A 26,233-nucleotide genomic window follows, 5' to 3' on the forward strand; every position below is an offset into this window, starting at 1 on the left:
TGTTGGAAAACAGGTGGGGTCTCTGGAAGTTGGGTCCTGATCCTCAGGGGCTCTTGGAAGGCCTTCCCTAGGCTCTTCCTGTGCCCCCCAGCCCAGGGAAAACTCAGTGACGGGCCTGTCAGGGTCTGCCTGGGGCAAAGACTAGGTACCAGGGCTGCCCCCAAAGTGGAGTTCAGGGGAGCCTTTAGACAGTCAGTTCTGCTTTTCTGGTTCCCCCACCAAAGCTGTCTACGGCCAGCTGAGCTCCTCACCCCCACTCTGAATTTTGTATTGACACGCAGTGATGGCCTTGTGGCCTGGCATGGAGTGTGGGGTGTCGGGTACCTGGTTGAACCCCATTAACCTCTTCTCCGCCCACCCCTCATCCCACTGGGTGCCCTAGGAATACGTGAGCCTGGCAGAGGTTCTGCAGCTGTGCTCCCGCTTGGACCCCTATGCTTCCGCCTCCTTCCCTGGCGTGCCCGCCCAGCCTCTGCCTGATAGTGAGGTACCAGTGGGTGCCCCAGACTGCCCCTCAGGTCTGGGGGGCATGTAGGGGGCTGGGAGTGGTCCCCTCTGCTGTTCCCCAGGGCCTTGGGAGCTCCCTGCAGCTCCCACTGGTGCAGGGAAGGATAGGCCCTCTGCTAGGATGAAGGCATCACGCCAGGAGGACTTCTGCTCTCCTGGGCTGTGCAGGCTGCCTCTGCGCTGAGCTTCTATCCCTTCCCTTTCCTCGCCCCTGGGCAGGGCTATCTCTTGGGTACCAGTCCCATTAACCTCTTGTCTTCCCTCCTGCTGCCCGGCCTCCTCCCAAGTACGTGACGCTTGAGCAGCTAAAGGCAGTGTGGGGCAGCTCACCCATGCCCCCAGCCCCTGCACCAGGCCTGCCTCCCTGGGCCTCTGTCTCCCGCGACCTGGTCCCCACCACCTGCCTTTCTCCTGTGCTGCCCTCCTCTTCTTCCTCCTCTGCTTCCATCGTGCCCTCACCCAAGGTTGGTGATCTGTGTGTTCTTGCCACCCGCCCCACTCCCGGTTGCCCTGTCTGTGTTTCGCCCCTGCTTGCCGGCTTCTCAGCTCTGGGCCAGCCTGAGGGGGTGCTCAGTGCCCGTGGGCAGGGCTGGCTGGCTCGCACCCTGGCTGGCACAGCACGTGTCTGTGGTCTGGGAGTTGTGCCCCGACTGTTTCCCTTTGCCCTCAACACATTCATGGCGACTGTTTGCTCACTGGTTTTCTCTTCTTTCTCTTTATGCTCTCTGTTCTCCCTTCCTTCCTTCCCTTTTCCCTCACTTCCCCATCCATTTCCCTGATATGGCCTTCCTTCACCTTTCCTCTAACTTCCCCCTTTCTTCTTCCTTTGTCCTCCTTTTTCCCATCTTTTCCCTTCCCCTCATCTCCTTACCTTTGCTCTCCATCCTTCCATTCCTGTCCTCTGTCTTCCTCTGCACACCCCCCTCCAGATGGAGAAGCTGCTGCTCCCTGCTGTAGACTTAGAGCAGTGGTACCAGGAGCTGATGGCCGGGCTGGGGGCTGGCCCCGCTGCCGCCTCCCCTCGCTCCTCCCCCCCGCCTCTGCCTGCCAAAGCTTCCCGTCAGCTGCAGGTAACCCCTCCCTCACTGCCCACCCTCTCAGTCCTCGCTCCTTTCTGTTCTGAATACCTCCTGCCAATCCATCAGCCATGCAGTGCCACCCTGAGTGGTGGGGGTCAGCCTGGCCAGGGCCACAGAGGGCCTCTGGACCCTGAGGAGGGCAGGAGGGCAGCCGGAGGACAGCCTCTGGAGTCGAAGGGTGATGTGACTTGGTTGTCCGCTGGAAGGGGTTTCTGGAGCAATGTTCATGATGGGGGCTGCTTTATGCTCCATGCGGGGCTCAGCCAGGCAGCCTTCCTGACTGTGGGCCGCTCTCTCCTTAGAAGCCCCCCACCCTAAAACTTCTCTCCCAATCTGGGAGCCTGACACACTCTTGTCACAGCTGGAATTAGTGTGTCCTGGGAGAACTGCCAGCATTTTGCTCTCTGGTCTCCCTATGATTGACACTTGGGGACAGGACAGAGGGGACACAGACTCTGAAGTGAGAGCCCTGGGGACATGCCCAGCCCCCTCAGCTGCCCCAGCAAGCTTGGGCTTCCCTGAGTCTGCAGGAAGCTGCTGAATGAGGTGCTCGGACAGTCTTCTCCCCCCAGTTTCACTCTGCTGACGTGTGTAGCGCCTAAGATTCTACCACCAAAGACCCTCTCCTTGAGAGAAGGCATTGCATCTCTAAGCTGTGACCTCAGCTAGAATCACATGCTCCCTGTGGGAGGAGTTGGATTCATTTAACATGTGGTGCTTCTACTTTGTGCCCAGCTGGGTAGAGACTTTCACCTGTTTTGATGCATTTAATCGTCACCACAGGCCTTTGAGTTAGATGATGTTAACTCTCATTTTACAGATCAAACACTGGGCCCAGAGAAGAGAAATAATCTCCCCAAAGCCACACAGCTAGGCAGAGCAGAGCTGCACTGAAAGTCAGGTTTCTTGACCCCACAGACCATACTGACTGAATGTTAGTGCCATGAGGGAGCCTGGAGGTTATTCGGTCTAGCACTACCCCCTCCCTCCTTTTACAGATAAGGAAGCCAAGGCCCAGAGGAGGGTAGCATGTGACCCAAGGTCACACAGCCTGTTAGGGCAGAGCTGGGAGCAGAAGGAATCCAGCCCTTCCTGCTGTAGGTCCCTGCACCACTCTGCCCGACCGACATAGCACCCCGATTCACAAGGTCCGTTCTCAGGCTCAGGGCTGGGCCAGCATGGGAAGGAGGCTTGGCAGCTGCCAGTAGCATCTGCCCATTGGGCTGGCACAGGATGCTTGACACTGCTGTCAGCTAGAGACAGGCGGCCACAGAGGCCTGGTGCCAGGGCAGCACGTCGGATGCCCTAGGTGAGGGGGTGTGGGTGGGGGTGGCGGCTAGTGAGGGCGCCGGAGGTCACCGGACAGTGTCTCTTCCCTCCAGGTTTACCGCTCCAAGATGGATGGTGAGGCCACCAGCCCCCTGCCCCGGACCCGCAGTGGCCCCCTCCCTTCCTCCTCTGGCTCTTCCTCCTCCTCTTCCCAGCTCAGCGTGGCTACCCTGGGCCGGAGCCCATCCCCAAAGGTCTGAGGGCAGTGGGTGGGCTGCATGTGTGGTGGGGGGCGGACATGGAGCGCCTGGGTACACTGTCACACTGGGGAGAGGCCAAGGCCACCGTGGAAGCCTTGGGAGGAGGAGAGCCTTTGGACTGCCAGGTCCCAACGCCACTCCCCTCTGCAGAGTGCGCTACTTGCCCAGAACGGCACGGGCAGCCTTCCTCGCAACCTGGCAGCCACGCTGCAGGACATCGAGACCAAGCGCCAGCTGGCCCTGCAGCAGAAGGGTAGGTGGCTGCTACGCCAGCCCACCGGCTCCTCTGGGGGCCCTGGGTGTTCACCGTCCATCTCTCCAGGCCTCACCCATGCCCACACATTTCCCAGGATGCTTTTCTTTGAATTGCGATCTAGGCAAGAGCACAAGGGCTTTATATTAGACTCCTAAAGAACTAGCCCTATCCCCTCCCTCCTTTTGCAGATAAGGAAGCCAAGGCCCTTCTAGAAGAATTTCTGGAAATTTATCAAAAGACTCTAGGGCAACAGACCTTTAAGGGGGTGAGACTGTGGCATCTTCCTAGAGAGCCCAGCAAATAAAAGAAATGCTTGTTGACCTGAGTAGGGTTCGGCATTGCCCTGTCTGGATACAGAGGGATGGACTTGACTCCAGAAATGGTTCCCTAACATACAGGCTCTGGGAACCATCCCCTCCCATATGTTGGCGTTTTGGTTGTTTTGAAAGCCCATGTCTGTGCCTCTCTCTCCTCTCATCCCTCTGTGTCTCTCCACCCTACCCTCTGCCCGGGGCCCCCATGCCAGTCGAGTTGCTTCCTGCCGAGCCCCTCCCAACCGACGACCCAGCAGGTAGAGCATTGCTTTGGCCAGGCAGCTCCTGCCCCGGCATCGGCATGATGTGTCCTGCCTGGGGTCCCACCCGCCTGCAGACAGGCTCCCAGGCTGGGCTGGGTTGGGGTGCCCAGCTGTCCTCATCCCGTGGGGCTGAGCTCTTCTGCCCTCAGCTCGGCCCCACCTTGTCTCCCCCTCTGTTCTCCCCTGTGTGGTTGCTGTTGCTTCTGCCTTGCAGTGGGCTCTGCACTTGACCCCTGGGCGTGCATGGCTTCTGCCTTCTCCAGCAGGCAGGGCGGTGCATGTACCCTGCCTGCCCAATCAGGCCTTGGTTGTGAACTGGGGCCACCTAGCTGTCGTGCTGCACAGGTTCAGTGCCCTCTGTGGACTCAGGTTGCAGAAAGAGCACTGAAGCCAGACTGTGGGCTGTGGCCAGCTGTGCAGGCAATGGACGCATTGGTGGGGTGGCTAGACCTGGAGCTGTGGTGGGCCTGGGGAACTGCACTGTGTTAACCTCTGCCTGCTCACCTTCTACCTCTGTCTGTGATGCTGCCAGTGTCTTCCCCGGGTGGGTGGGCTGCCTCTCTGACCCCCACCTGTCCCTTTTGCAGGGCAGCAGGTAATTGAGGAGCAGCGGCGGCGGCTGGCTGAGCTGAAGCAGAAAGCAGCAGCTGAGGCGCAGTGCCAGTGGGATGCCCTGCACGGGGCAGCCCCCTTTGCGGTGGGCCCCTCAGGCTTCCCCCCACTCATGCACCACTCCATTCTGCACCACCTGCCGGCTGGGCAGGAGCGTGGCGATGAGGGTGAGCACGCCTACGACACGCTGAGCCTGGAGAGCTCGGACAGCATGGAGACCAGCATCTCCACGGGGGGCAATTCTGCCTGCTCCCCCGACAACATGTCCAGGTGCCAGCCCTCCTTTCCATGCCCACTGCCCTCCACCACGCCACGGAACCCACTTGGGCCTACTGCTTCCACCAAGCCCCCCCTAAACTCCTTGACCCACCCGCTTTTCCCCTGTTCCTCCCCCAGTGTGAGTGGTCTGGACATGGGGAAGATTGAGGAGATGGAGAAGATGCTGAAAGAGGCTCATGCAGAGAAGAGCCGGCTCATGGAGTCGAGGGTGAGGCTGACGTGAGCCTGGGGGGCAGAAGGCGGGTAGGGGTCAGAGCTGCCCAGAGCTGTGCTCCAGCCTGAGCCCTTCCACCCACTCATCCTTGCAATTCCCTTGAGGGAGAAAATGTTTTTAAAAGTTTGTAACCCCCAAATGGGGGAGGGAGGCTTGGTGAGATTGCGGGTTTTACAGCTCTTGGGAAAAAAGTGAAGGCAGCATAGTAACCCTTGCCCAACCATGAATTTCCTTTATGAGAACTTCCAGTCTTTGCGTGCTTACTTCTGTGGGCCTTTTGGCAACCACAGGAATTTTGAGTCCTGTATACTTACGTGGCAAGTCATTCCTCTTGGAGATGGTTAGGGAAAGTGGGAACTGGGGCTTTGAGGTATAGGAACAGAAGAGAAGGCAAATGCCCAGGCCAGAGCAGAGGTGTTGACCGGGAAGGCTCACGGAGTGGAAGGGACTACGGGAAGTCACGTCTCCTTCACGCGGGCATGAGTGGTCACAGGAAAGAGGGACCCAGGGCTTATCCTGGGCAGAGCCAGACTGAGGAAACCTGTGCCTGGGTCTGCAGAAGATCCAGGCACTCTGTATCTCTTGAGATTAGAGTGGGACCCAGGGGTAGGAATCAGCAGCTAGAGGGATGAAAAATAATTCTCTAGATGAAGGACCAACCAGAAAAGAACACCCCCTAGACTCAAAGCAGGGCAAAAGTATAAATATCCCTTGGGAAATAGAGGGGATGGAGATTCTGCTAAGTTTTGAGCTGAGGAAAGATGGCAAATGGAAGTTAATGGTCTGGAGGGCATTATCACCAATCAAGACAAATAAAACTGATATGCTCTGTATTTAATGATTTTTTCTTAATGATTTGAAAAATCCTTTTCTAATGACTTTCTTAAGTTCAATTGTGACCTCAGTCTCCAACCATACTTTTCACCCATAAAGTTTCAAGTTCAACTACAAATGTTTCTAATTTGAAGTTTCAGAGGGCCCAAACTTAGTGATTGGGAAAGGACTACTGAATTATGTTAGCAATCAAAGTCACTTAGATAATCCATGATCTAGGAATTCAGGTCAGAACTACAAGAGCTCCATTTGTTGAGTGCTTCCTTAGAATTTACATACATGATCTCATTTCATTTTCACTACAGTCCTAGGAGTATGCACCCTCAGCCCCATTGTACGGATGGGAAAACTGAGTCTTAGAGAGTTTAGTGGTTTTGTCAGGGTCACAGAGCTCATAGTGGTGGCAGAGCCAGGGATTGCAGCCAGGAAGGTCACACTTTAAAGCTCCTAACCAACGGTGCCCTCGACGAGAGTGAGCTTTGAGGATGGTGCCTTGTCAAAGCCAGGTTACCCTCTGAGGTGGGTACCCGCTGTGGCTCTGCCCGTTCTCGGGGAGGGGCAGCTGTGGCTGACCCCTGGCTTTGGTGGCAGGAGCGGGAGATGGAGCTGCGGCGGCAGGCCCTGGAGGAGGAGTGGCGGAGACGGGAGCAGGTGGAACGGAGGCTGCAGAGTGAGAGTGCCCGGAGGCAGCAGCTGGTGGAAAAGGAAGTCAAGATGCGGGAGAAGCAATTTTCCCAGGTGAGAGGGTGGGTGGTTAGCTTAAGAGTGAGGGATGTGGAGGTTAGGGATGTCCCAGGGTACCTCTGTTGGGCTGTAAAACCTGTTCTATTCCAGGAAAGATGGCTGTTGATTCAGCATAAGTAGGTTTCTACCTGGGACTTCTTTGGTCCCACGGGTCAGAGAGGCACTTGGGCTTGTTCAAGTTAGTGTGTATGTGGTGTGTGTGCCTGTGTGTGTGTGTGTGTGTGTGTGTGGCAGGGAGGTATTGTGGGGATGTGGCAGACCATCTTGCAGACATCCAGGGCCAGGGGAAAGGATATGGACAGGCCTCCCAGAAATGAGAACTGGAGAGTCAAGAATCAGGGGCTCTCTCGATGGCCAAGGAGCCCCCTCATTTCTGCTTTGTGAGTGTTCTGCACCCTCCCACCTCCCCTGCTGCCCCCTGTACACAGTACTTCATGACTGTCTTGGCCTTTGGGTTCTAGGTTACACCATCAGCTAGCTGATGGCCTCCTCTGACTCTTGGTTTGCATCTCCAAGAGAGAATTGCACTAGTTTCTCCTTGGGCGGAAATCCATCCTTGCACAAAAACCAGTCCTGGGCTTTTTCCTTCCACTGTAGGCTTGAGCAGAAGTGTGGAAGGTAGAAATTGAGTTGGGCAGGGAAATCTACCATGTGTCTGGGCCCATATCCTGGTGTCCTTTCCTACTGGGGCTCCGTGCAGACTCCCCATGGTGGGGATCCTCTGGGACCTACCCTCAGCAGTGACCAGCCATCACAGCTCCCTTGTTCCCCACAATGCAGCAATGCAGATTCTAAGGGGTGTGCTGCCTGGATTGGGTTTGGAAATCAAGAAATAATCAGAAACTGTGAGTTTACCTCTGTGGCGGGACTCGTCATCAGATGCCTAGTTTCCCTGTCCTGTCTCGGCCGCGACCACTTTGGAACTCTCCCTTCTACCTCCTGTCCTGAGGTTGAGGCATTGCTAGCAGGGCCATCAGTGCCTGGAGGGGGAAAGAGGGCAGTGAAATCAGCGTGCATTTAGGATACCTCCTGGAAGTTGTGCGTTTTGTTTTTTTGCTTTAAATAATTTGTGATATTTCCTTTTCTTGCCATTTTTTAAATAGATTCCATTTTTATTTTAAAATATGCATAATACATTTATTAATATGAATGTACAGTGCATATACATGGACATACACATGCATAGAAAGATTTCTGAAAGTTTGTAAAGAATGATTCTCTTTCAGACATATATCCTTGAGATGATATCATGAATTGTGCTGTTTCTATAATATTTTCTTGCCATTTTAATGCTCCTCCTGAAAAAGGAGGGTAGAAAAATATTCCAGTTGACTGAGAATTCTAGTTGGTATCAGGATTTTTTCTGCTTCAAAAAATACGGGTGAGTTCCTATGAGACTGTCCCGCAAGCAGCCAGAGCCGGGACCCCTGGGCTTTGTTAGTTCAAAGCCCTTGCTTTACATTTAAGGAAACTGAGGCCCAGGGAGGGGATGTGACCCAAACAAGGCCCCACAGAGAGCAGAGTTTTTACTGGGCTTTTCTTCCAGAGCAAATTCATGTCCGGCCTCTTGTGTTACTTTGTTTGATGCAGGAGGGAGACGAGGGGGAGGGACAAGACAAGGATGGCTGTATCTTGGTCACAGATGGGGAAACTGAGACACAGAGCCATCAAGCAGTTTGCCCTGGACCAGGTAGAGGCAGTGCAGGCATAGTAGGTGTCTGTTTTTGCCACAAGTGCTTTGTCACCTGGAGTGACAGCCGCAGGGACAGAGAGAGCTGATATTCAGACTGTTGAGGGTTCAGGACTGAAGCACATGGGGCCTGGATGGGGGAATGAGGGGAGACAGAGGTGACTCTTTTACCCGTGCCCCTCTGGCTCCCAGGCCCGGCCCCTGACCCGTTACCTGCCAATCCGAAAAGAGGATTTTGACCTGAAGACCCACATCGAGTCGTCAGGCCACGGTGTGGACACATGCCTGCACGTGGTGCTCAGCAGCAAGGTACAAGGCGTGCAGGGCACTGGGGAGAGGGCCATGGTCAGAGGCCCTGGAGCTCTGGGTCCTGGGAGCAGGAGCCCAGTACCTGCCCCTACACCAGGCCCTGGGGTGCTGGGGTCAGCCCCCCTGAACACAGGGCCCTGGTGACGGCACACGCTAAGGCTTCAGGGGCTGTGCGTTTGGGTCTTTCCTGCCTCACTCATCCTTCCCACCAGGTCTGCCGTGGCTACTTGGTCAAGATGGGTGGCAAGATTAAATCATGGAAGAAGCGCTGGTTTGTCTTCGACCGGCTCAAGCGCACCCTTTCCTATTATGTGGGTGAGTTCCCACGAGACCGTGCCGCGGGCAGCCAGAGCCAGGACCCCTGGGCTTTGTCATCAGGACAGCTGGTCCTCTGGAAAGGGGCCAGGGGCTCGGGCTGGGCCTTGTTCTCCCTCCCTGTAAAACACACGCGCATACCTGGTTCACCCCCATTTGTTCATTCATTCGGCAGCGTCACTGAGCATCTCATTGGTGCCAGGCCCTGTTCTGGGGTCTGGACACAAGCCACACAGCCCCAGCTCTGTCCCTCGGAGCTTACTGTCAGGGAGGCAGACACTGAACTGAGTTAAAATGAAGTGTGATGGATTCACTGATTGGGGACACCCAGGCACGGTGGTGCATGAGGTCCTCGGTGTGGGTTGAGGTGGGGACTGTCCCTGAGGGACAGGTCATCGGGCAGTGCCGGGAGCACTCAGGACGGCCCCAGGGACAGGCAGACGGGCCCATCTTGCTCCTTCAGCTTCGTCTCTCATCCCTGGAGCTCCCTGGTGTCTTTTCCCACTTAGAGTGAGGGATGCTGTGTCCTACAATAGTCAGGAGAGTCTGGGATGTGCTGCAGGAACATCCACTCCTAAAATCCCGGAGGCCTAAATCCAGTTTTCTTTCTTGCTCCCCATACCTGTCCGTTGAGGGGTGGGTGGGTGCTCTGGCGTTGTCTTTCCTTCAGAGCACGCCCTTCTGGAATGTTGCTGATCCCAATGGCGTTAGCGTTAAATGCCCCAGTCACAAAGTGGCATATGTCACATCTGCTCACAACTCGCCAGGGGGATCACTAAGCCAGTCACACAGCCCCACCCAACCACAATCCTATTAGGTGCCTGGAAGGGAGGAAAGAGCTGGAGATTTTGGAGCTGGGGCTGCTGAGGCCTGGAGCACCCTGCTCGCCCCTTTAACCTGGTACTTAATCAAGTGCCCCCACCTCTGGGAGGCTGTCCCTGACCACCCTGGGGCCTAGATGTGGGGAGGCAGGAGAGGCAGAGGCATAGGTTTCTCTCACTTCGCCCTGGGCTGGGAGGGCAGGGGACTTTGAAGGAAGAGAGGGAAGCAAGCCAGCAGTAGCAGAGCTCTGTTTTAGGTATGTTGACGTTGAGGTGCCTCTGCGACATCCAGGTTTAGGAGTAAGATCAGGGTTACAGGTAGAGTGATGGTTGAATCTGTTGGAATAATAATAAAAGTAATAGCAGATCAGACTTTTGAGCACATGTATGCTGTGCTGAGCCCTCTATATGCACCATCTTGTTTAATCTTTGCAATAACCCTGGGTGGGAAGTACCCTCATTTTACAGATGAGAAAAAAGGAGGCTCAGAGAAGTTAAATGAATTCCCAGGGTCTCAGCTCCTGGGAGGCAGAGTCAAGCCTGAACCTGGGTGGTTAGACTCCAGAGGGGAGAGAGAGGCCGCACCCTGGGTCAGGCCTCCCCCGTGGGTGAGGAGGAAGAGGAGGGACGAGTGCAGGGAGGCAGGAGGGAGGAGGCCAGCTTTGAGACTGGCCACGTGCCAGGTGCTGGGCTGGCACTGGGCCTGCGTGACTGAGCTTAGCAAAACAAAAGGAGACCAAGTTCAGATGTGGAGCGGAAACGAGAAGGAAGTCAGCCAAGGGAGCAGACACTGGCAAGCAGGGGGTGTCACCAGCGATGACGGATGCTGCAGAAAGGCTAAGGATCGTGTGACCCAAAAGGCCATTGGATTCAGGGATCAGGCTGTGGAGAGAAGGGTTTCTGCTGTGTGGGGGCGGGAGCTGGATTGCACAAGATTGAGGATGGGTGGGTGGTAAGGAAGTGGAGACGGGAGCGGGTTACTATTTCCAGTGAAGAAGGGTGGAGAGGCGGATTGGGGATATGGAAAGTCCCCTCTGGTCCCAGGAGGGGATGACAGAGATAGACCTGTGGCCATTCCAGGGCCCTGGGTAGGGCTTGGCTTTCCTGCCTTTTACCTGCCACCCTCTCTGCCCTTGCCTCGGCCCTCCTCCCACCTACTCCATGGGAATGCCCGTCTCCTAAGGGTCCGGATTACCTACTACCTGTGTGAAGTCTTTCCTGACCCCTCCTCACTGGGAGGGGTTCCTGTGTCCTCTGAGCTCCTGCAGTATACAGGGGCCATTCTTCCCTGGGACACTGGCCTAGAGGTGGCAGGAGGTAATGACAGATGCCGCAGACTGTGTGCCAGATGCTACACTGAAACTTTTGAGTGTGCCCTCTCAACCTGGGACACGTACGTGCTCGCATGGAGCTTCCCATGCCCAAGGCGACACAGGGAGTACGTGGCAGATCTGTGTCCTAGGCTGCCTGTCTGTGCTTCTCCACCAGATTGTAGATTCCAAAGAGAAAGGTCTCCAGCTTATCCCTGAGTCCCACAGACTAAGACTCATTACTTCAACAGTGATTGAGCTCCTACTGTGTCAGACACATAAGGACACATAAGGAATGTTTGTGCTGTGGGAGCACCAGAGAGGACAACTTTCCACCACGGTGGTCCATCTGCAATGGGTCTTGAAGATCACTGAGGAGTTTGCCACAGGAATGGGCTACAGGAGACCACTCCAATGTATGCATAGTTAATTGTTAAGGGAAGGGTGAGAAGCTCAGCCTAGCTTGAAAGAACTTAGGCTTGGTGCCGGGGAGGGGTGCGAGACAAGGCTGTGGGGGTGTGTTGGCACCAGTCTGTAAACAGCCTTTGCCAAGCTGAGGAGGCTTCTTGATGAGGGAACCAGCAGAGAGGTGTGTGAGCTGGAAAGTAGCCGGGTAAGATTTGCGTAGGAAACTCACTCCCTCGGCATCAGGGAGGACAGGTCGAAGGGGCACAGGGTGGGGCAGGGACCCCCTAGGAGGCCGGAGCAGCGACCCCCCGGCCATCAGTGACTCAGACCTGACGACACTTGGGGGTGGGTGGGGGTAGAGGGGGTCACCCGGGGAAGTGCCCACTTCCGGCCTTCAAGAATCGGAGCTTAGCGGCTGGTGTGGCCTTTCCATATGGCTCAGGCTCGCTGTCGGGGATGGCAGCTGTGGGCACCGAGCGGTGTTTGCCACGAGACAGGCGGCCCAGGCCCTGCCCTCCCCAGCCCTGAATGGTCTCCTCCAGCTGTGCTGATTTGCTCACCTCCTTCCTGCCACTCCTGCCCTTCAGACATTAGAGACTTCCTTTCCTTTTTTAATGTTGGCATCGAAGAGGTAAATGCATTCCTCTGGTCCCAAATCAAGGCATAGAATGAGGTTTAAATGAATGATTGTGCAAGTGCTCCTCTCCCCACCGACCCCTTCCTCCACCCCCGATGGAGAACCACTTTTATTCCTCTCTCGCGAATCCTTCTAGAGTGTCTCTAGGAGGGTATAAGCTGATGCAAACCTATCTTCTCACTTTCCCTCTTTCTTACCTTATTTTCCTCCTAACATATCTTAGTGATATCAGATGGATATCTGTCTAGATATTTATAAAGGGATATATTTTTATAGCTATATTGCTGTATCTTTATCAGATATTTCTGTGTCATTCTATTTCACAGCTGTGTTGTATTCTGCCATGTGGTACACTGTCATTTATAAACCAATCTTCTCCTGATGGATACTTGGGTTGTTTCCAGTCGTCTGTGATTACAATGATTCTGCCAGGACTAATCTTGTGAATGTGTTATTTTGTGTGTATGTAAAAGATAAATTCTCAGAAGTATCCTTTTTGGGTCAAAGGGTAAATTCTTTCTAATTTTGAGAGACAAGGCCAACTTGTCTGTAAGGGTTTTCCCAATTTATGATCCCCCTCCTCATTTATTGGATGGCCTGTCTCTCCACAGACTTGCCCAACATGTGTTGTCAAACTTATATTTTTGCCATTCTGATGGGTGAGGAGTGGTATTTCAGTGTAGCACTGATTGGCATTTCTTGGTAATTATGAGCGAGACTGAGCATTATCCATCTCGTCAGGGTTCTGTCGGGCCTGGGTTTGGAGTCCTGGGAAGCTAGGACCATTGCCCTGTTTCCCAGGTGGGGAAACCGAGGGCCCAGGCAACAGTGGGTGTTGGAGCCCGGCCTGAGGCACGGCAGGCCTCCTCAGCCAGGCCTCCTTGCCTTTGCAGACAAGCACGAGACGAAGCTGAAGGGGGTCATCTACTTCCAGGCCATCGAGGAGGTGTACTACGACCACCTGCGCAGTGCGGCCAAGGTCAGGGCCAGCACACAGCCGTGTGGCCAGGGTGGGCCCGGGGGGGTCTGGGAGCAAAGGCCCCCCAGCCTGTCCTCCTGAGAGGCTCTGACCCAGTCCTTATTCTCTTTGTAAACTTTCTCTTCCTTTCTCCCTCTCCTCTCCACCAGAAGAGGTTTTTCAGCTTCACTGTGGTGACTGAGGTACCCACCCACACCTGTAACCAGCACATTAACGCCTCCTCTGCCCCCTCTCCCCAGCCCCTGACCCCTGACTCTCCTCTCAACACCCTCCCCTCGCCCACCAGGCCCGGGGGAGGAGCAGGAGTGGGGCTGGAGAGCAGAAAGGTCTTCCCCTCTTGGGAGATGACCTGCAGGATGCTTCCCTGTGAGGATGGTGTTGAGGGGGGCAGTGCAGAGGGTGGATAGAAGGGGTGTGGGGGCACTGGATTTGATAGAGGAGAGCAGATGACTAGGACACTGAGGCTGGAGCCCACTGCCCTAATGCACATCACTCTCCAGCCCCCAACCTGCAGTGCCCTCCCCAGCCCTGATCCCTGCACCTTTTGGGATCCTGGGGCCCAGCACTCTCTTGTAGCTTTCTCCATCTGCTTCTTTTTTGTGCCAAGAGGAGACTGTGGTCCTCACTGGCACAGCCCTTTGGGTCAGTGGGGTGTGGTCCTGACCAGGTCCTGCCAGGGCCCAAAGAGGCTCAGAGAGCCTTGGTGTGGAGGCCCACACGCATTGGTGGGCATCGGGCTCGGGGCCTATTGAGGACCAGCCCTCAGCCAGGGCTTCCTGGGTCAAGGAGGGGCAAGGCCATGCCTGTCTTAGATGATCTTCTCCTCTCTCTGCAGAGCCCGAACCCCGCCCTTACCTTCTGCGTGAAGACCCACGACCGGCTGTACTACATGGTGGCCCCGTCTGCTGAGGCCATGCGCATCTGGATGGATGTCATTGTCACTGGGGCCGAGGGCTATACTCAGTTCATGAACTGAATGCCATGGGCCCCCCTGGACCCTCAGGCCTGCCCCAGGACCCACGCCCAGCCACCCGCTGTTCTCCGTGCCCACAGTGGGCCCGAGGCCTCACAGGAGTGTTCCCAGAGGCCCTAGGAGGGGAGAGTGTCTGGGAGTTTTACATAAGAAGACTTTTGTGATATTCTGCAAGGAGCCCGGTTCTGTGAGTCTAGGCTCTAGCCAGAACCAGCCAGGTGGGGAGGGCAGGGGGGAGCTTTGCTGCCTTCTGGGAGCCCAGTTCCTGCAGTAACTCTCAGTGCCACCCTGCTGGGCTGGACAGGGCCATGGCGCTGTCACAGAGATTCCCTCTCAGCTCTGAGCCGGCTCCTGCTCGCCCCAGCCCGTGCCCTATGAAGGACACACTATGGTACCAGAATCTGCCAAAGATCCCCTCTTGTCTCAGCCCCCTTGCAGGGGCCCTGGGGGCTGGGCAGAGCTACATCCAGAGTGGGGTAGCAGCTGAGGCGGCGTAGTTCTCAAAGCCCACTCTGTCCCTTTGTTTACCTGACGTTTATTTTTTCAATTATTTTGCTCGAGGGCAAAGAAAGCATGTGTCATCCTGGAGGTCTCCTTGTGCAGATCCATCATCATGATCACCATGGTCACACCCCACTTGCCCTGGCTCTGTGCTCAGCCACTCCTTCAGCCTGGGGGCCCCATCCGAGGCACGTGCTATCATCCCTGCAGCCCTGGCTATCAGGCTGCCCATGCCGGGGAAGGCACTGCACACCCACCCACCCCCTCCTGTATCCCCAGGCCTGATGCACAGCCTGTGGCCCACCCAGCCCTCTCCCTCCCACTCGTGCCTTGCTGAGAGCCAGAAGGGATGAAGCTGGGGGGGGGGGGTGCCTAGAGACCAGAGGAGGAGCTGATGGATGGGGGAGGAAGCCAGAAGGCTCCCTCTCTGGGCTCTGCACAGGGTGGAGGCTGGCAGGGAGAGAGGGTTGCTCAGATGTGCCCTGAGAGGAAGCCTGGGCAGGAAAGGAAGCTGCAGAGGGCAGAGCCCTGAGGGCGGTCTGTCCCTCGCCAGCCTTGGAAGAGCAATGGAGATGGGGAGCAGAGCCACCAGGCCTCCAGCTGCCTGGCCTCGGCCCTTCGCGCCTTAACACTAAGCCCACTTCCCCTGCCCTGCCCAGCACTGGGGCCCGTGGTTGCCTGGGCCCGGGCTGGGTGTTTTTCAGTATTTGTAAGCATTTCAGCAGAACAATAAAGCATTTGGACTATGAAGTGTTTGGGGGCCCAGGATATGTGGGGTATAAGCTGGGCCTTGGAGTGGGGGTGCTAGGTGTGGCCCCAAAGCAGGATTCCCACCTCTTAAAGGCTCCAGGAGGGACCCAGACCCCCACCCAAGACCTTGAGGTCAGCTGCCCTGCCCCCCTCCAGTACGAACACAGGACTGGCCTGGAAGGGGAGGGAATGGGGTCTCCAGGGATGGAGGAGGAAGAGGCAGGAGAGGGCAGGGACTCGTTCAGAGGTTTACTGAGCCGGGAACTGGAGCCAGATGTGGAAGTGAAGGCCAAGGGGCAGCGGGCCCGTCACCGTGGCCAGAGGCTGAGCAGGAGGCTGGGCAGGAGGGCAGCCACGAGGCAGTGGGGCTCCAGGAGGACTGGCCCGGCCCCGGAGGAGCTCAGCCGGTCGCCATAGTGATCCAGGAGCATCAGGACCACTCCACTGGTCCAGCCAAACCCCTCCTGCAGAGAGGCACGGCCTGTGGGCAGGACCTCTGGGGAAGCCCCCCAAGTCCTTTGGGGGTGGGGACTGGGGTTCCTGTCCCGCCCAACCCCAGAGCTGCCAAGGAGCACCAGTCAGCTCAGGCCCCTCCCCATGGACCCACATACAGGTGAGGAAACCGAGGCCCAGGGAGGGGAAGTTTGGAGCTAGCAGAGCCCAGGAGTTCCCTGTGTGACATTTGCCAGCTCAACCCTGGCCTGCTCATCTGAACTTCATATTCCCCTCCTCCACCTGGCTGTCCACCGTTGCTGATGTCATACTGGGGACAAGAAGACAAGCTGTGGGGTCAGGCAGTGCCTCCGGCCCCACCCCAGGCACTAAGGGAAGCAGGGACTGGGACCCCCCCCCCTCCCCACCATGGGAGAAACTGCTCAGGCTGCAGCTCCAGCCCCTGCAGTGCCCCAGAATGGCCACTGGGTGCCGCTGCTGTCCCTGGCTGCATGGCCCTGGGCTTTCCAAAGCCCCAGTGGGACTGGACACAGGGCCAGCTCACCTTCTCGTACATGGCCAACTTCTTGGAGTGGACGTCAGTATTGGCACGGATCCAATTCTGGGCCAGCTGGGACGCCACTTCCTGGGTGCGGGGTGAAGGTGACTTGGCCAGACCTAGACCCCAGCCCAGGCGGGTCCCTGAAGCTCCATAGCCCCCAACCCTGGGTGCACAGGGGCCTGGGCCTCCCTCATCCAAGGAGGGAAATGGCTCAGGCCCCAAGACTCCTGCCTGGAACCAGAGGCCAAACCCGCTCTTAAGCCAAGGCATGGGTTTGTTGGGAAGAGAGGCGGTCTGATGCCACTGGGCATGGAGGGTTGGGGGGTGGTGGGTGGAAATGTTTGCTGAGTGGGAAGCTGAGATTTCAGACGAGCTAGAGAAAGGGAAGTGACCCTGAATCCTTTTTTCCCGCCTCCTCCTGTACCAAGGAGGAGACCAAGGTATACACCCACGGGTGAGGTCCTGGGATACACCTCCCCCTGCCTCCCTACCTCTGATGACCAGGTCCTGCAGGGGGGCCCAGGCATTGGGGAAGTCCCATTGCTGCCCCGTCCTCCAGAGAGAGGTCGGGATCCCGTGCTGGAAGGTCGGGATCTGGTTATCCTACAATGTTCCAGACATTACCGTGGCTGTGGACGGTGCCTGAACGTGGAGCCAGATGTCCCCTCCCTGGCCTCTCCCTTCTCGGCTCACTGCTGCCCCCTGGTGGCCCGCATTGGGACCCGCAGGCTAAGGATGGGGCGCAGAGCAGGACGGGGTGAGTGGCTGCCACTCAGCTGAGGACCCAGGGCTCGGGGTCAGCCAGGGAGCGGGCAGTCCTGCCTGCAGTGCACCAGACCTGCCCTTGCTCCTCCGCTTACCTCCAGGTACTTCAGAGCCTTGTCCGTGACGGCAGGGTCGGAGAAGCAGCCAGCCCAGAGCGGAGCAAGTTTGGATGGGTAGAATTCCTGGTTCTTCTTCCCATTCACCAAGTCATAGTTGAACCAGGCACCTCTCTCCTCATCCCACAGGATGGCGTTCAGGGCAGCCAAGCGCTGGGTCTGCAAGTTTCTGTACTTGGTGGCTTCGGAGTCATTCCCTGTGGCACACTGCCTTTATTTAGATGGAGGGCCCTCAGCTCCGGACTTAGAGGCTCTGTTCTGGCCTCCTCTGGTGTGATCCCCCCCGAGGGGTGAGGAGTGCTGAGGACCAAGGGGACACGCCTCCCGGAGCCCACCACCCTGCCGGGATCAGAACCCTGGAATTCCCTGAGACGACGGCCGTGCACTGGCCTGATCCTCTGGCTCCAGCCTTCTGGGGGCACTGGCTGTGTGGATACCCCTACCCCTGGGGGGCGTCAAGGGGCACCTGGGGAAAGGGAGTGGAGGGAGTTTTAACAAGGGGATTAGGGTGTCCACTCCAGGCCCTGGAGTGGACACACAGTGACACAGGGAAGGGGAGTGAGAAGAAAGGGTGGACTCTGTTGGACCCTTGCCCTGGTACCCGAGTATTAGTGTGGGCTTGCCTGGGAGGGCAGGGTTTGGGGCAACCGGGAACCAGGAGGTCCTTCCCCCAGCTCTCCTGCAGAGGCTGAGGCAGGACCCCAAGCTTAACACGCTCCTCTCTTCCCTCCCCCACACCCAAGGTGCTCACCTAGTCTGGAGTAGGCGTTGCCCATCAGCTCCTCCTCCTGGCACAGGAAGGTGTTGAGGTCAACCGGCACCAGTTTGCTGGTTCGGGTGCTGCTGAGCAAGTTGGGGTTTGTGCCTCCGATGAACCAGCGTGAAGAGAAGTCCCAGCTGGACTCGGCCCCGGCCTTGAGCTCGGCCCACAGGGCCTCCCGGGCACCCGTGAGGAGAGGACTGGCTGCCGGATGGGGCAGCAGAGGCAGGACCAGGGCCCGGCACCCTGCAGACACCTAGTCCCCACTGGGAGAGCCCCTCACTCCATGCTGCTCACCTCCAGGCAAGGTGTCTGCCAGCTCTGCATCTTTGCTGTAGGCCTTGGGCCTGGCAGGGAAGAGAGATGGGCAAGTGGCACCAGTAAGTGGAGGCTGAGCCGCCTTGACTCGGCCTCAGAGTCCCGCAGCCCTGGATGGCCTGTGGCTCTACCGCTGCCCCTGAGGGCCAGGCTGTGTCACTCACCCTCTTTCCCAGGGGTGTTGTGATGCTCAAACCAGAGTGTGTGGTTGAGGGGCAGGCTGGGTAGTTCTCACCTGGGTCCCCCGTAAGGGACACAATAGCGATTCAGGGCATAGCTTCTTCCCCCGGAGCTGATGGAGATGTTCCTTCTCTCAGCCCAGAAGTCCAGTCCCAAGGCGAGGGTCCCAATGTGCTCCCTGGGGTTGAGCCAGCACCACGTTAGCCCAGGACACTGTCCCCAGCCCCCAGCCCTGGGAGGTCTCAGGAAGGCCCCTTACCTGCTCCTGCCACCCTGCACGGGCCAGCCATGTGGTGGGGAGCCCTGCAGTCTGGGTGGAGATGGAGTACCCACCGCAGGAAGGCCGTGTCGTTGATGTGAGCTATGTAGCGAGCAGAAGCGGCTGGTTCCGCTGCAGGTAGTACACGCGAGCGCCATTGGGGATGTGGCCATAGCTGCCAACAAGGAGGCCACTGAGGTGCCCTCTTCCCAGCCGCTGGGCCAAGGCTAGGCCTGCGCGCAGCCCACGGCAGACCAGATTCTCTTCCACCCTGTCTGGAGGTGCCCCGGCTCCCTTCCTTACATTTTCACCAGGTCCAGGAAGTTCTGCAGCATGCCCTTCACCGTTCCGGGCATCTCAGAGAGGAGCAGGCCCTCCATGACCCAGTAGGAGTCCCTGGGGGCAGGGACAGCTCAGGCATCACCCACGGCCACCCTCGGATCTGCACTCCCAGGCCATGCTGGGTCCCCCAGTCCCACTCCGGACACCCGCACTGGCCTTTGGGTCCCCTCCACTCCCAGCCCCCCACAACTCTGGGTCCAAGCCCCTCACCAGTAGTAGAACTCGAGAAAGTGCCCGCCAGGCACTATGAAAGGGTGTTCAGAGTAGATCAGTGAGAACTGCTTGGGGTGACTGAGAATCTCTGGCTTCATCTTGAGTCAGGGAGAGAGGACATGAGGGAGCCCAGATCCCCCTGAGAGTGGAGTCTGGAGGAGGCCAGGGCAGCCGAGGTGGCCCTGGCAGCTGTGGGCCTTGGGCCAGGCCGCCTGGGCTTGAGTCGGGCTTGGCCTTTGCTTGGATACAGGGATAGGATCAAGTCCCCAGGCTGCTGGGAGCCTGGGTCTCCCCTCCCACATGACAGCTCTGGGAACATGGCTAAATGAAATGGTGTGTCTACAGCACCCACTCAGCCTGGATCCCCATGGGGGTCCAGCAAGCAGCAGCCGGTATTGTGATCCAGGTGGGGCTGGGTGAGTGGGTGGGGGCAGCATTTCCTCTCTCCACCTGTCTGTTCCCCGCTTCTCTGCTGCCACCCCAAAACCAGGCCTAGAGGATCAGTACCTCCCCACCTTTCTCTGGCCCAGCTGGGGTGGATATAGATGAACGAGGCCAAGGGAAAGCAACGACAGCACCAGAGGGGGCTGGCCATCGGTACGCAAGTGTTTTCTTGTTTCATTCCCTTCCCACCTCCCCTTGGTTTTTAGGGAGCAGGGGGCAGGGGGTCAGCCTGTTTCATTGAGTTTGAGGAGAGCAGGAGAACAGGGCTTGGTTTGGTCCTGCTGGGCATGGCTGTCCTATGGCTGGGCGAGGTAGGCAATCCAATCCAGCAAAGGAGAGTGGGATCCCACCTTGTGCCAGAGGAAGGAGCCCCGCATGGTCAACCCTCAGCCTTGGCACTCGCCAGCTGTGTGGCCTGGGAAAAATCACAGGCTCAGAGCAAAGGAGCTAAAATGTGTGTAACAAACTGCTGGGTGTCAGTCTCCACCACACTCAGCATTAGTAATTATTATTCATCAGACAAAGTCTTGGCTTGAGTTGCCCAGGGAAGAAAGTCCAGTAGGCACAGGAACAATGACCACATGATGTCGAAATGCTGTGGCAGCCTGGAGGCATTGAACAGGCTAGATTTGTCTGGGAGGAGGCCCAGGAAGGCTTCTTGGAGGAGGTGAGGAGGCAGAAGTAGCTGTTGCCCTCTTCCCCTCAGAAATCCTTTCTAGAGCTCCTCTGTGCAGGGATGGGGCGGGGGGCAGAGTGAGGGGCTGTGTTCTCAATAAAGGGGTTGGGTTCGGCCTTGGCACACCCCTTCCCAGCCCCATCCTGCTCGGCCAGGCCTGGGGGCAAGCCTAGGACATTGATACCTTCTTTCCCAGCTTCTTCCAGAGCTGGTGCAGTTGTCCTGCCCAGGCACGCAGCTTGGCATCTGAGATCTTCTGCAGGAACTGGGGGCTGGAAGAGGGCAGGCCCCACAGTGTTCAGGGAGGCACCCCTGTCTGAAGGGCCCCTCTAGCCTCCCCTCTCCAGGGTCGTACCTGTCCTTCCAGTCTCCAGGGGTCCAGGACTGCAGCTCCTGCCCTGGGGCCTGGAAGTGCTCCTGGATGAACAGCAGCACTGCTGCCGTGGGATGCTTTGGTTGTGGGCCTTGGCCAGCTCACTGAAGTTGCCCAGGACTTGTTCTGGAGAGCAGAGGGGAGAGGAGTCAGGGGGAGCCCACCAGCCCCTCCCAAACCAGAGGAGCCTCCCTGCCTGGTCTTGCTCCCTGCCATCTTTGGGTGGAAGGTTCAGGAAAAGGGGTGGGGCAGCTGACTCACCTGGAGCTGTGGACAGGGGCATGTCCACAAAATGCTTGTTGTCCTGGTAGAGCTTGGCCATCTGGACTTGGTGCAGGAGCTCTCCGTGACAGTAAATCTCACTGCAGAGAGAGTAGGGGATGGGTGTGAGCCAGGTGGCCACCACCCCTTTGGGGAGGAAAGAGGGCTAGAGTCAGGGGCAGCCTGGTCAGGGCACGCTGCCTGGGAATTGGACAAGGGCTTCTGTGTGTGCATTTGTGTGTTTCTGCACATGCGTTTGTGGTGGGGACTGGGGAACAGTGATGAACAGGACCAAGAGAACAAGGAGGGTCTTTGCGCAGTAAAGGACTTATACAATTGTCCCAGCCCACACAGGTTGGTAATTTGGAACAGTATAGAATACCTGGCGGGTGAAAAGAGATCGCCACTTTAATTAATGACATTCCAGAAGCTTGAGTGTGGTATGGACAAATTCTTTATATAGTAGACTTGGGTGGACCAGAGACTGGGCCTATGGCAGAAGCCCACGAGTGCCACCTAGTGGTGGTCTCTGGGATTTTGGACAAGAAAATGTCCAGACACCGTGGTATATGTGCCAATCAAGAGACCATTACTAGCTTGCTCCTGGGTGTTAATTGAAACCACCCCTATGACTGAAAGACAGAAAATAATCCTGGAACTTGAAAACTCATGTCTTGGGTGATGTCAGAGAAACACTCAAATAAGGAAGGTGGTGCCCAGAAGAGCTGCATAACAAAGTGGAAGTGGTTTATACGGGAACGTGCCACCTGGGCAATGCAAGATGGTGCCCATTGCATTGACAAGCAGGGAGCCTCTTTTTCCCTAGGGCTGACTTTGGAAGTACCCGAGAAGCTGCTGGATCCCATTGCCACCTAGTGGTGCCCTAGGAAAAGCTCTCTATTGACCAACAAAGAGCTGCTTGGTTTATGGATGGCAGGGCCAGGGTGAATGGAAAACATTTTTTTGGGAAGGCCACCTCACTATGAGCAACTGATGGAAAAACTATGATGACAGCAAGGACCAATCAGCTCAGTGGATTGAATTGCCTGCTGTTTCCTTTGCAGTGAACCTACATTTGGGTTTTTACTGACTCAAGGATGGTGGCCAAAGGCCTGGGTGATGGAAAAGACTATTAAAGAGATGCCATACGGGACATGACCCTATGGAAATCACTATGGAAACATAAGGGGCAATTAAAGTAAGATGTGACACTAGGTCTGCCCTCACCCCAAGAATAGGTCAGACTAAGACATCTCCTGTGATACAGGGATAGGAACTATTCTGAATTCCACCCATGTCCCCTCCATAGGAGGGATGTGGGCCCTGCCCTATAATGGCGCAGATGGGAACCAGTCTCAGAACAAGCCTCTGAACTAAGACGGGGTGACTGGCTTAGTCTCCAACTGACTTGTAACCAAGAAATAACTGAATCATGGCCAATTGTATCGATGTCCATAATAATATCTGATAAATGGGCAAAGGGCTAATTCTGTTGGGAAGGCATAGCAAACACCTCTAAGTCCTACTAATTTGTTCTGTAATGAAACTGAATTGGTCCACAACCATACAAGTTATCGTGTAACACTGGCAATGTTGGCGATATTTGACTACCTTATGTAAATAAGTCATATATAGTCATACTGACTATACTGGAAAGGAAGAAGTAAAACTTTCACTGTTTGCAGTCGACATGATCCTATATTTAGAAAATCCTGAAAAACCACGGCACAGCTACTTGAGCTAATAAATGAGTTCAGCAAAGTATGCTATCAACATGCAAAAATCAGTAGTGTTTCCGTACACTAGTAATGAGGTAATTAGGAAGAAAGCTTGTTATAAAGCCACAGTGGTCAAAACAATTCCAAAGAGGCCTGTGGAGAGGGAAAGGAAAGGCGCCAAAGAGCCATTTTGAAGGCTCCTGAAGCTGTGCTTTCCTGGCCTGCCCAGCAGACGGCGATCTTCAGAAAACTGTTGTGGCCTTGTGATTATAAAACCTTGTGATTGACCCTCACTTGCACCCCTTTATCCAGTTTTAAGAGTCTTATGATCACTAAAGACAGCCCCTAATATTTATTAATGATGGGCCTTGAGTCAGCCCAGAACTAACCTGTCCCAATTCCAAAGCTATCTTGACGAACAGAGCTGGATCTAACCAAAATTGGCCCAGCAGACATGTGGTTTAAACTTTAACCTATAAGTGACCTATACCTCATTATAATACTAAAAATCCCACCCATCATCATATTAAGGATGCCGCTTTCTTACATATGCTGTGGCTAAGCATTTAACCAATCTGCACACGCTCAACAATTAGATCACCTCTAATCACACCATCTTGAGCCATTGTGCTCATTATCCTAGAACCTGCCCATCTTTTGGTACTGTAAGACCATCAGAATTACTGCAGTTGAGGGAGACAGATTTTTAGGCTGATAGGCCATCTGATATCTTGCTTTGCACCTAGCAATAAACTCTTTCACTCTTTGAAACCCTGGTGTCTCAGGAATTGGTCATTTGAGCACACTGGGCAGAGAATCCACCACTTTTGATCAGAATCAATCTTCTCCCACCAATCGTCTTTTTTTTTTAAATTCAGTTTTATTGAGATATATTCACATACCCTACAATCACCCACAGTGTATAATCAACTGTTCACAGTACCATCATATATATAGTTGTACATTCATCACCCCAATCAATTTTTGAACATTTTCCTTACTCTAAAAAGAATAAAAATAAGAATAAAAATAAAAGTATAAAAGAACACCCAAAGCATTCAATCTCCCCCTCCCACCCTATTTTTCACTTAATTTTTGTCCCCATTTTTCTATTCATCTGCCCATATACTGGATAAAGGGAGTGTGATCCATGAGGTTTTCACAATCACACAGTCACCCCTTGTCAGCTACATTGTTATACAATCGTCTTCAAGAATCAAGGCTACTGGGTTGCAGTTCGACAGTTTCATGTATTTCCTTCTAGTTATTGCAATACACTAAAAACTAAAGAGGGATATCTATGCAGCGCATAAGAATGTCCTCCAGAGTGACCTCTAGACTCCATTTGAAATTGCTCAGTCACTGAAACTATTTCGTTTCATTTTGCATCCCCCTTTTGGTCAAGATGTTCTCAATCCCACAATGTCGGGTCCAGCTTCATTCCGGGGAGTCATATCCTGCGTTGCCAGGGAGATTTACACCCCTGGGAGTCAGGTCCCACGTAGCAGGGAGGGCAGTGAGTTCACCTGCCGAGTCCCAGCAGTCGTCTTTTGATGACTCAGTCTTATACTTGAACAGAACTTCACTTTACTTTTAATAGTGCTTGTATCACTCTTAAGCTTCTATTATTATTTTCTTGCTCATTTTGTAAAGTCTGTGCAGGCAGGGACCTCATTTGTCTTGTTCATTGCTGTCTAACAAATCCATGTTGAATGGAGAGTGGGTGATGTCCCGTGATCCCAGCAGCAGGACAGGGTCAATTGTGTCTGTTATTTGGAGATGGAAACTAGGCTCATGGAAGAGGTTTGCCTTATTCACAGTCACAGAGTAAATATCACGGTCAGGGCTTAAACCCAGGGGCTCTTTTCAGGCCCATAGGCCCCCTCCCATACCCAGATTAAGGAAATTGGGCAGAAACTTTGCTAGAACAATTCTGAGATGAGCCCGGCACAGTTCAAGGATCAGCTTGAGGGAGGCAGGTCTGGAGGGAGAGGCTCTGGCCGGTAGCCATCCACAGACCAGCCTTGACAGCTCCATCTTTTCACAGCACCAGGGGTCCAGTGCCTAGTACGGGGCCTGCTACGCAAGGGAACTTCATGTCCTTCCCTTCCCTCCCCTCCCTTCTCTCTGAAGAGCTGACCACAGAACTTGAGGTCTCATCCCAGCCTCTGGATTACAGCCTTCCCCCTTCCAGCCGCCTCTCCTATCCCTTACCTCTGGCAGGGTGGGGGCGGGGCCTCCTGCTGCCCCAGCCCCAGCCCCAGCCCCAGCAGGAGCAGCAGGCACAGCTCCTGGGTCCTCCCGGGCATGGTGGCTGTGACTGAGACTGAATAAGCAAGTCCAGGCACCTCCGACTCACCGGGGCACTGCCTGGCTCTCCTGCCCACCCAGGGCAGCCAAAGTTGAGGCCTTGAGGCATGGCCACGTGGGGGGCGTGTACCTGATCTCCACGTGGCCTGCGCCCCCCTCCTGCTCTCCTGTATCCCTCCCACAGCCCACAGCATGGGCCAACCCCACCCCCTGTCACTGTCTCCTTTTTATCCTCCTCTGATTCTCAGTCTTAGCAGGTGCCACCTGCTCAGGCCCTCCACGCAGAGTCATATGGTGTGGACCTAGGGTTGGGAGAGAATTAAGCCCCACAGGGAGACACTGATGCCACTTGCAAGGGTGGCCCCAAGATCTCTGGCCCCAGGTTACCTTTCCTGTCACATGTCAAACAGAATGGCTCGCACTTCTGTCTCAGGTGTGGTGCGAAACTCAAGGACCTTCATAATTATCCAAAGGAAATGCTGTGGGAGCACAGGAGAGCACAGCTCTCCCTCCTGGAGGAGTTGGGAAGGTTCTTAGGAGTTTACCAAGGGAATGGGCTGCAGGAGACCACTCCAATGTGGCTAATTGTTTAGGGAAGCGTGAGAAGCTCAGTCTAGCTTTGGAGAACTTAGGGTTGGTGCCTGGGAGGGGTGCAAGACAAGGCTGGAGGGGCTGTGAACAGCCTTTTCCAAGCTGAGGAGGCTTCTTGATGAGGAAACCAGCAGAGAGGTCTGTGAGCTGGAAAGTAGCCGGGTAAGATTTGCGTAGGAAGCTCACACCCTCGGCGTCAGGGAGGACAGGTCGAAGGGGCACAGGGTGGGGCAGGGACCCCCTAGGAGGCTGGAGCAGCCCCCCCCACCGGCCATCAATGACTCGGACCTGACGACACTTGGGGGTGGGTGGGGGTAGAGGGGGTCACCCGGGGAAGTGCCCACTTCCGGCCTTCAAGAATCGGAGCTTAGCGGCTGGTGTGGCCTTTCCATATGGCTCAGGCTCGCTGTCGGGGATGGCAGCTGTGGGCACCGAGCGGTGTTTGCCACGAGACAGGCGGCCCAGGCCCTGCCCTCCCCAGCCCTGAATGGTCTCCTCCAGCTGTGCTGATTTGCTCACCTCCTTCCTGCCACTCCTGCCCTTCAGACATTAGAGACTTCCTTTCCTTTTTTAATGTTGGCATCGAAGA

At 55.7% G+C, this 26,233-nt stretch overlaps 2 protein-coding genes across 11 annotated transcripts in view; one reads left to right on the forward strand and one right to left on the reverse strand.

Moving 5' to 3' along the window:
- PHLDB1 (pleckstrin homology like domain family B member 1) overlaps window positions 1-15,324 on the forward strand; it is a 45,802-nt gene extending 30,478 nt beyond the window's left edge. For 4 of the 10 annotated variants that reach the window (XM_037841652.1, XM_037841654.1, XM_037841655.1 and 1 more), the window contains 11 exons: window positions 1,437-1,577; window positions 2,969-3,109; window positions 3,266-3,368; window positions 4,536-4,830; window positions 4,957-5,047; window positions 6,479-6,625; window positions 8,514-8,630; window positions 8,843-8,945; window positions 13,015-13,100; window positions 13,250-13,282; window positions 13,936-15,324. In XM_037841652.1, coding sequence (XP_037697580.1) covers window positions 1,437-1,577; window positions 2,969-3,109; window positions 3,266-3,368; window positions 4,536-4,830; window positions 4,957-5,047; window positions 6,479-6,625; window positions 8,514-8,630; window positions 8,843-8,945; window positions 13,015-13,100; window positions 13,250-13,282; window positions 13,936-14,076 — 1,398 coding nt within the window. In that variant the 3' untranslated portion in view covers window positions 14,077-15,324. The remainder of the gene's footprint in view (window positions 1-1,436; window positions 1,578-2,968; window positions 3,110-3,265; window positions 3,369-4,535; window positions 4,831-4,956; window positions 5,048-6,478; window positions 6,626-8,513; window positions 8,631-8,842; window positions 8,946-13,014; window positions 13,101-13,249; window positions 13,283-13,935) is intronic. The other 6 variants (XM_037841653.1, XM_037841657.1, XM_037841656.1 and 3 more) reach the window with 3 other exon arrangements.
- TREH (trehalase) lies at window positions 15,321-25,052 on the reverse strand. The gene is given in 17 exon segments (XM_037841662.1): window positions 15,321-15,818; window positions 16,040-16,087; window positions 16,322-16,434; window positions 16,810-16,921; window positions 17,179-17,396; window positions 17,951-18,141; window positions 18,253-18,306; window positions 18,513-18,635; window positions 18,791-18,827; window positions 18,830-18,891; window positions 19,020-19,112; window positions 19,269-19,369; window positions 20,576-20,663; window positions 20,747-20,822; window positions 20,825-20,890; window positions 21,026-21,126; window positions 24,958-25,052. Coding segments are annotated over 17 exon segments (1,764 nt in total). The 3' UTR covers window positions 15,321-15,632.
- Window positions 25,053-26,233: the final 1,181 nt, after the last annotated feature.

Source organism: Choloepus didactylus, chromosome 6 (assembly GCF_015220235.1).
Source record: "Choloepus didactylus isolate mChoDid1 chromosome 6, mChoDid1.pri, whole genome shotgun sequence".
Lineage (NCBI taxonomy): Eukaryota > Metazoa > Chordata > Mammalia > Pilosa > Megalonychidae > Choloepus > Choloepus didactylus.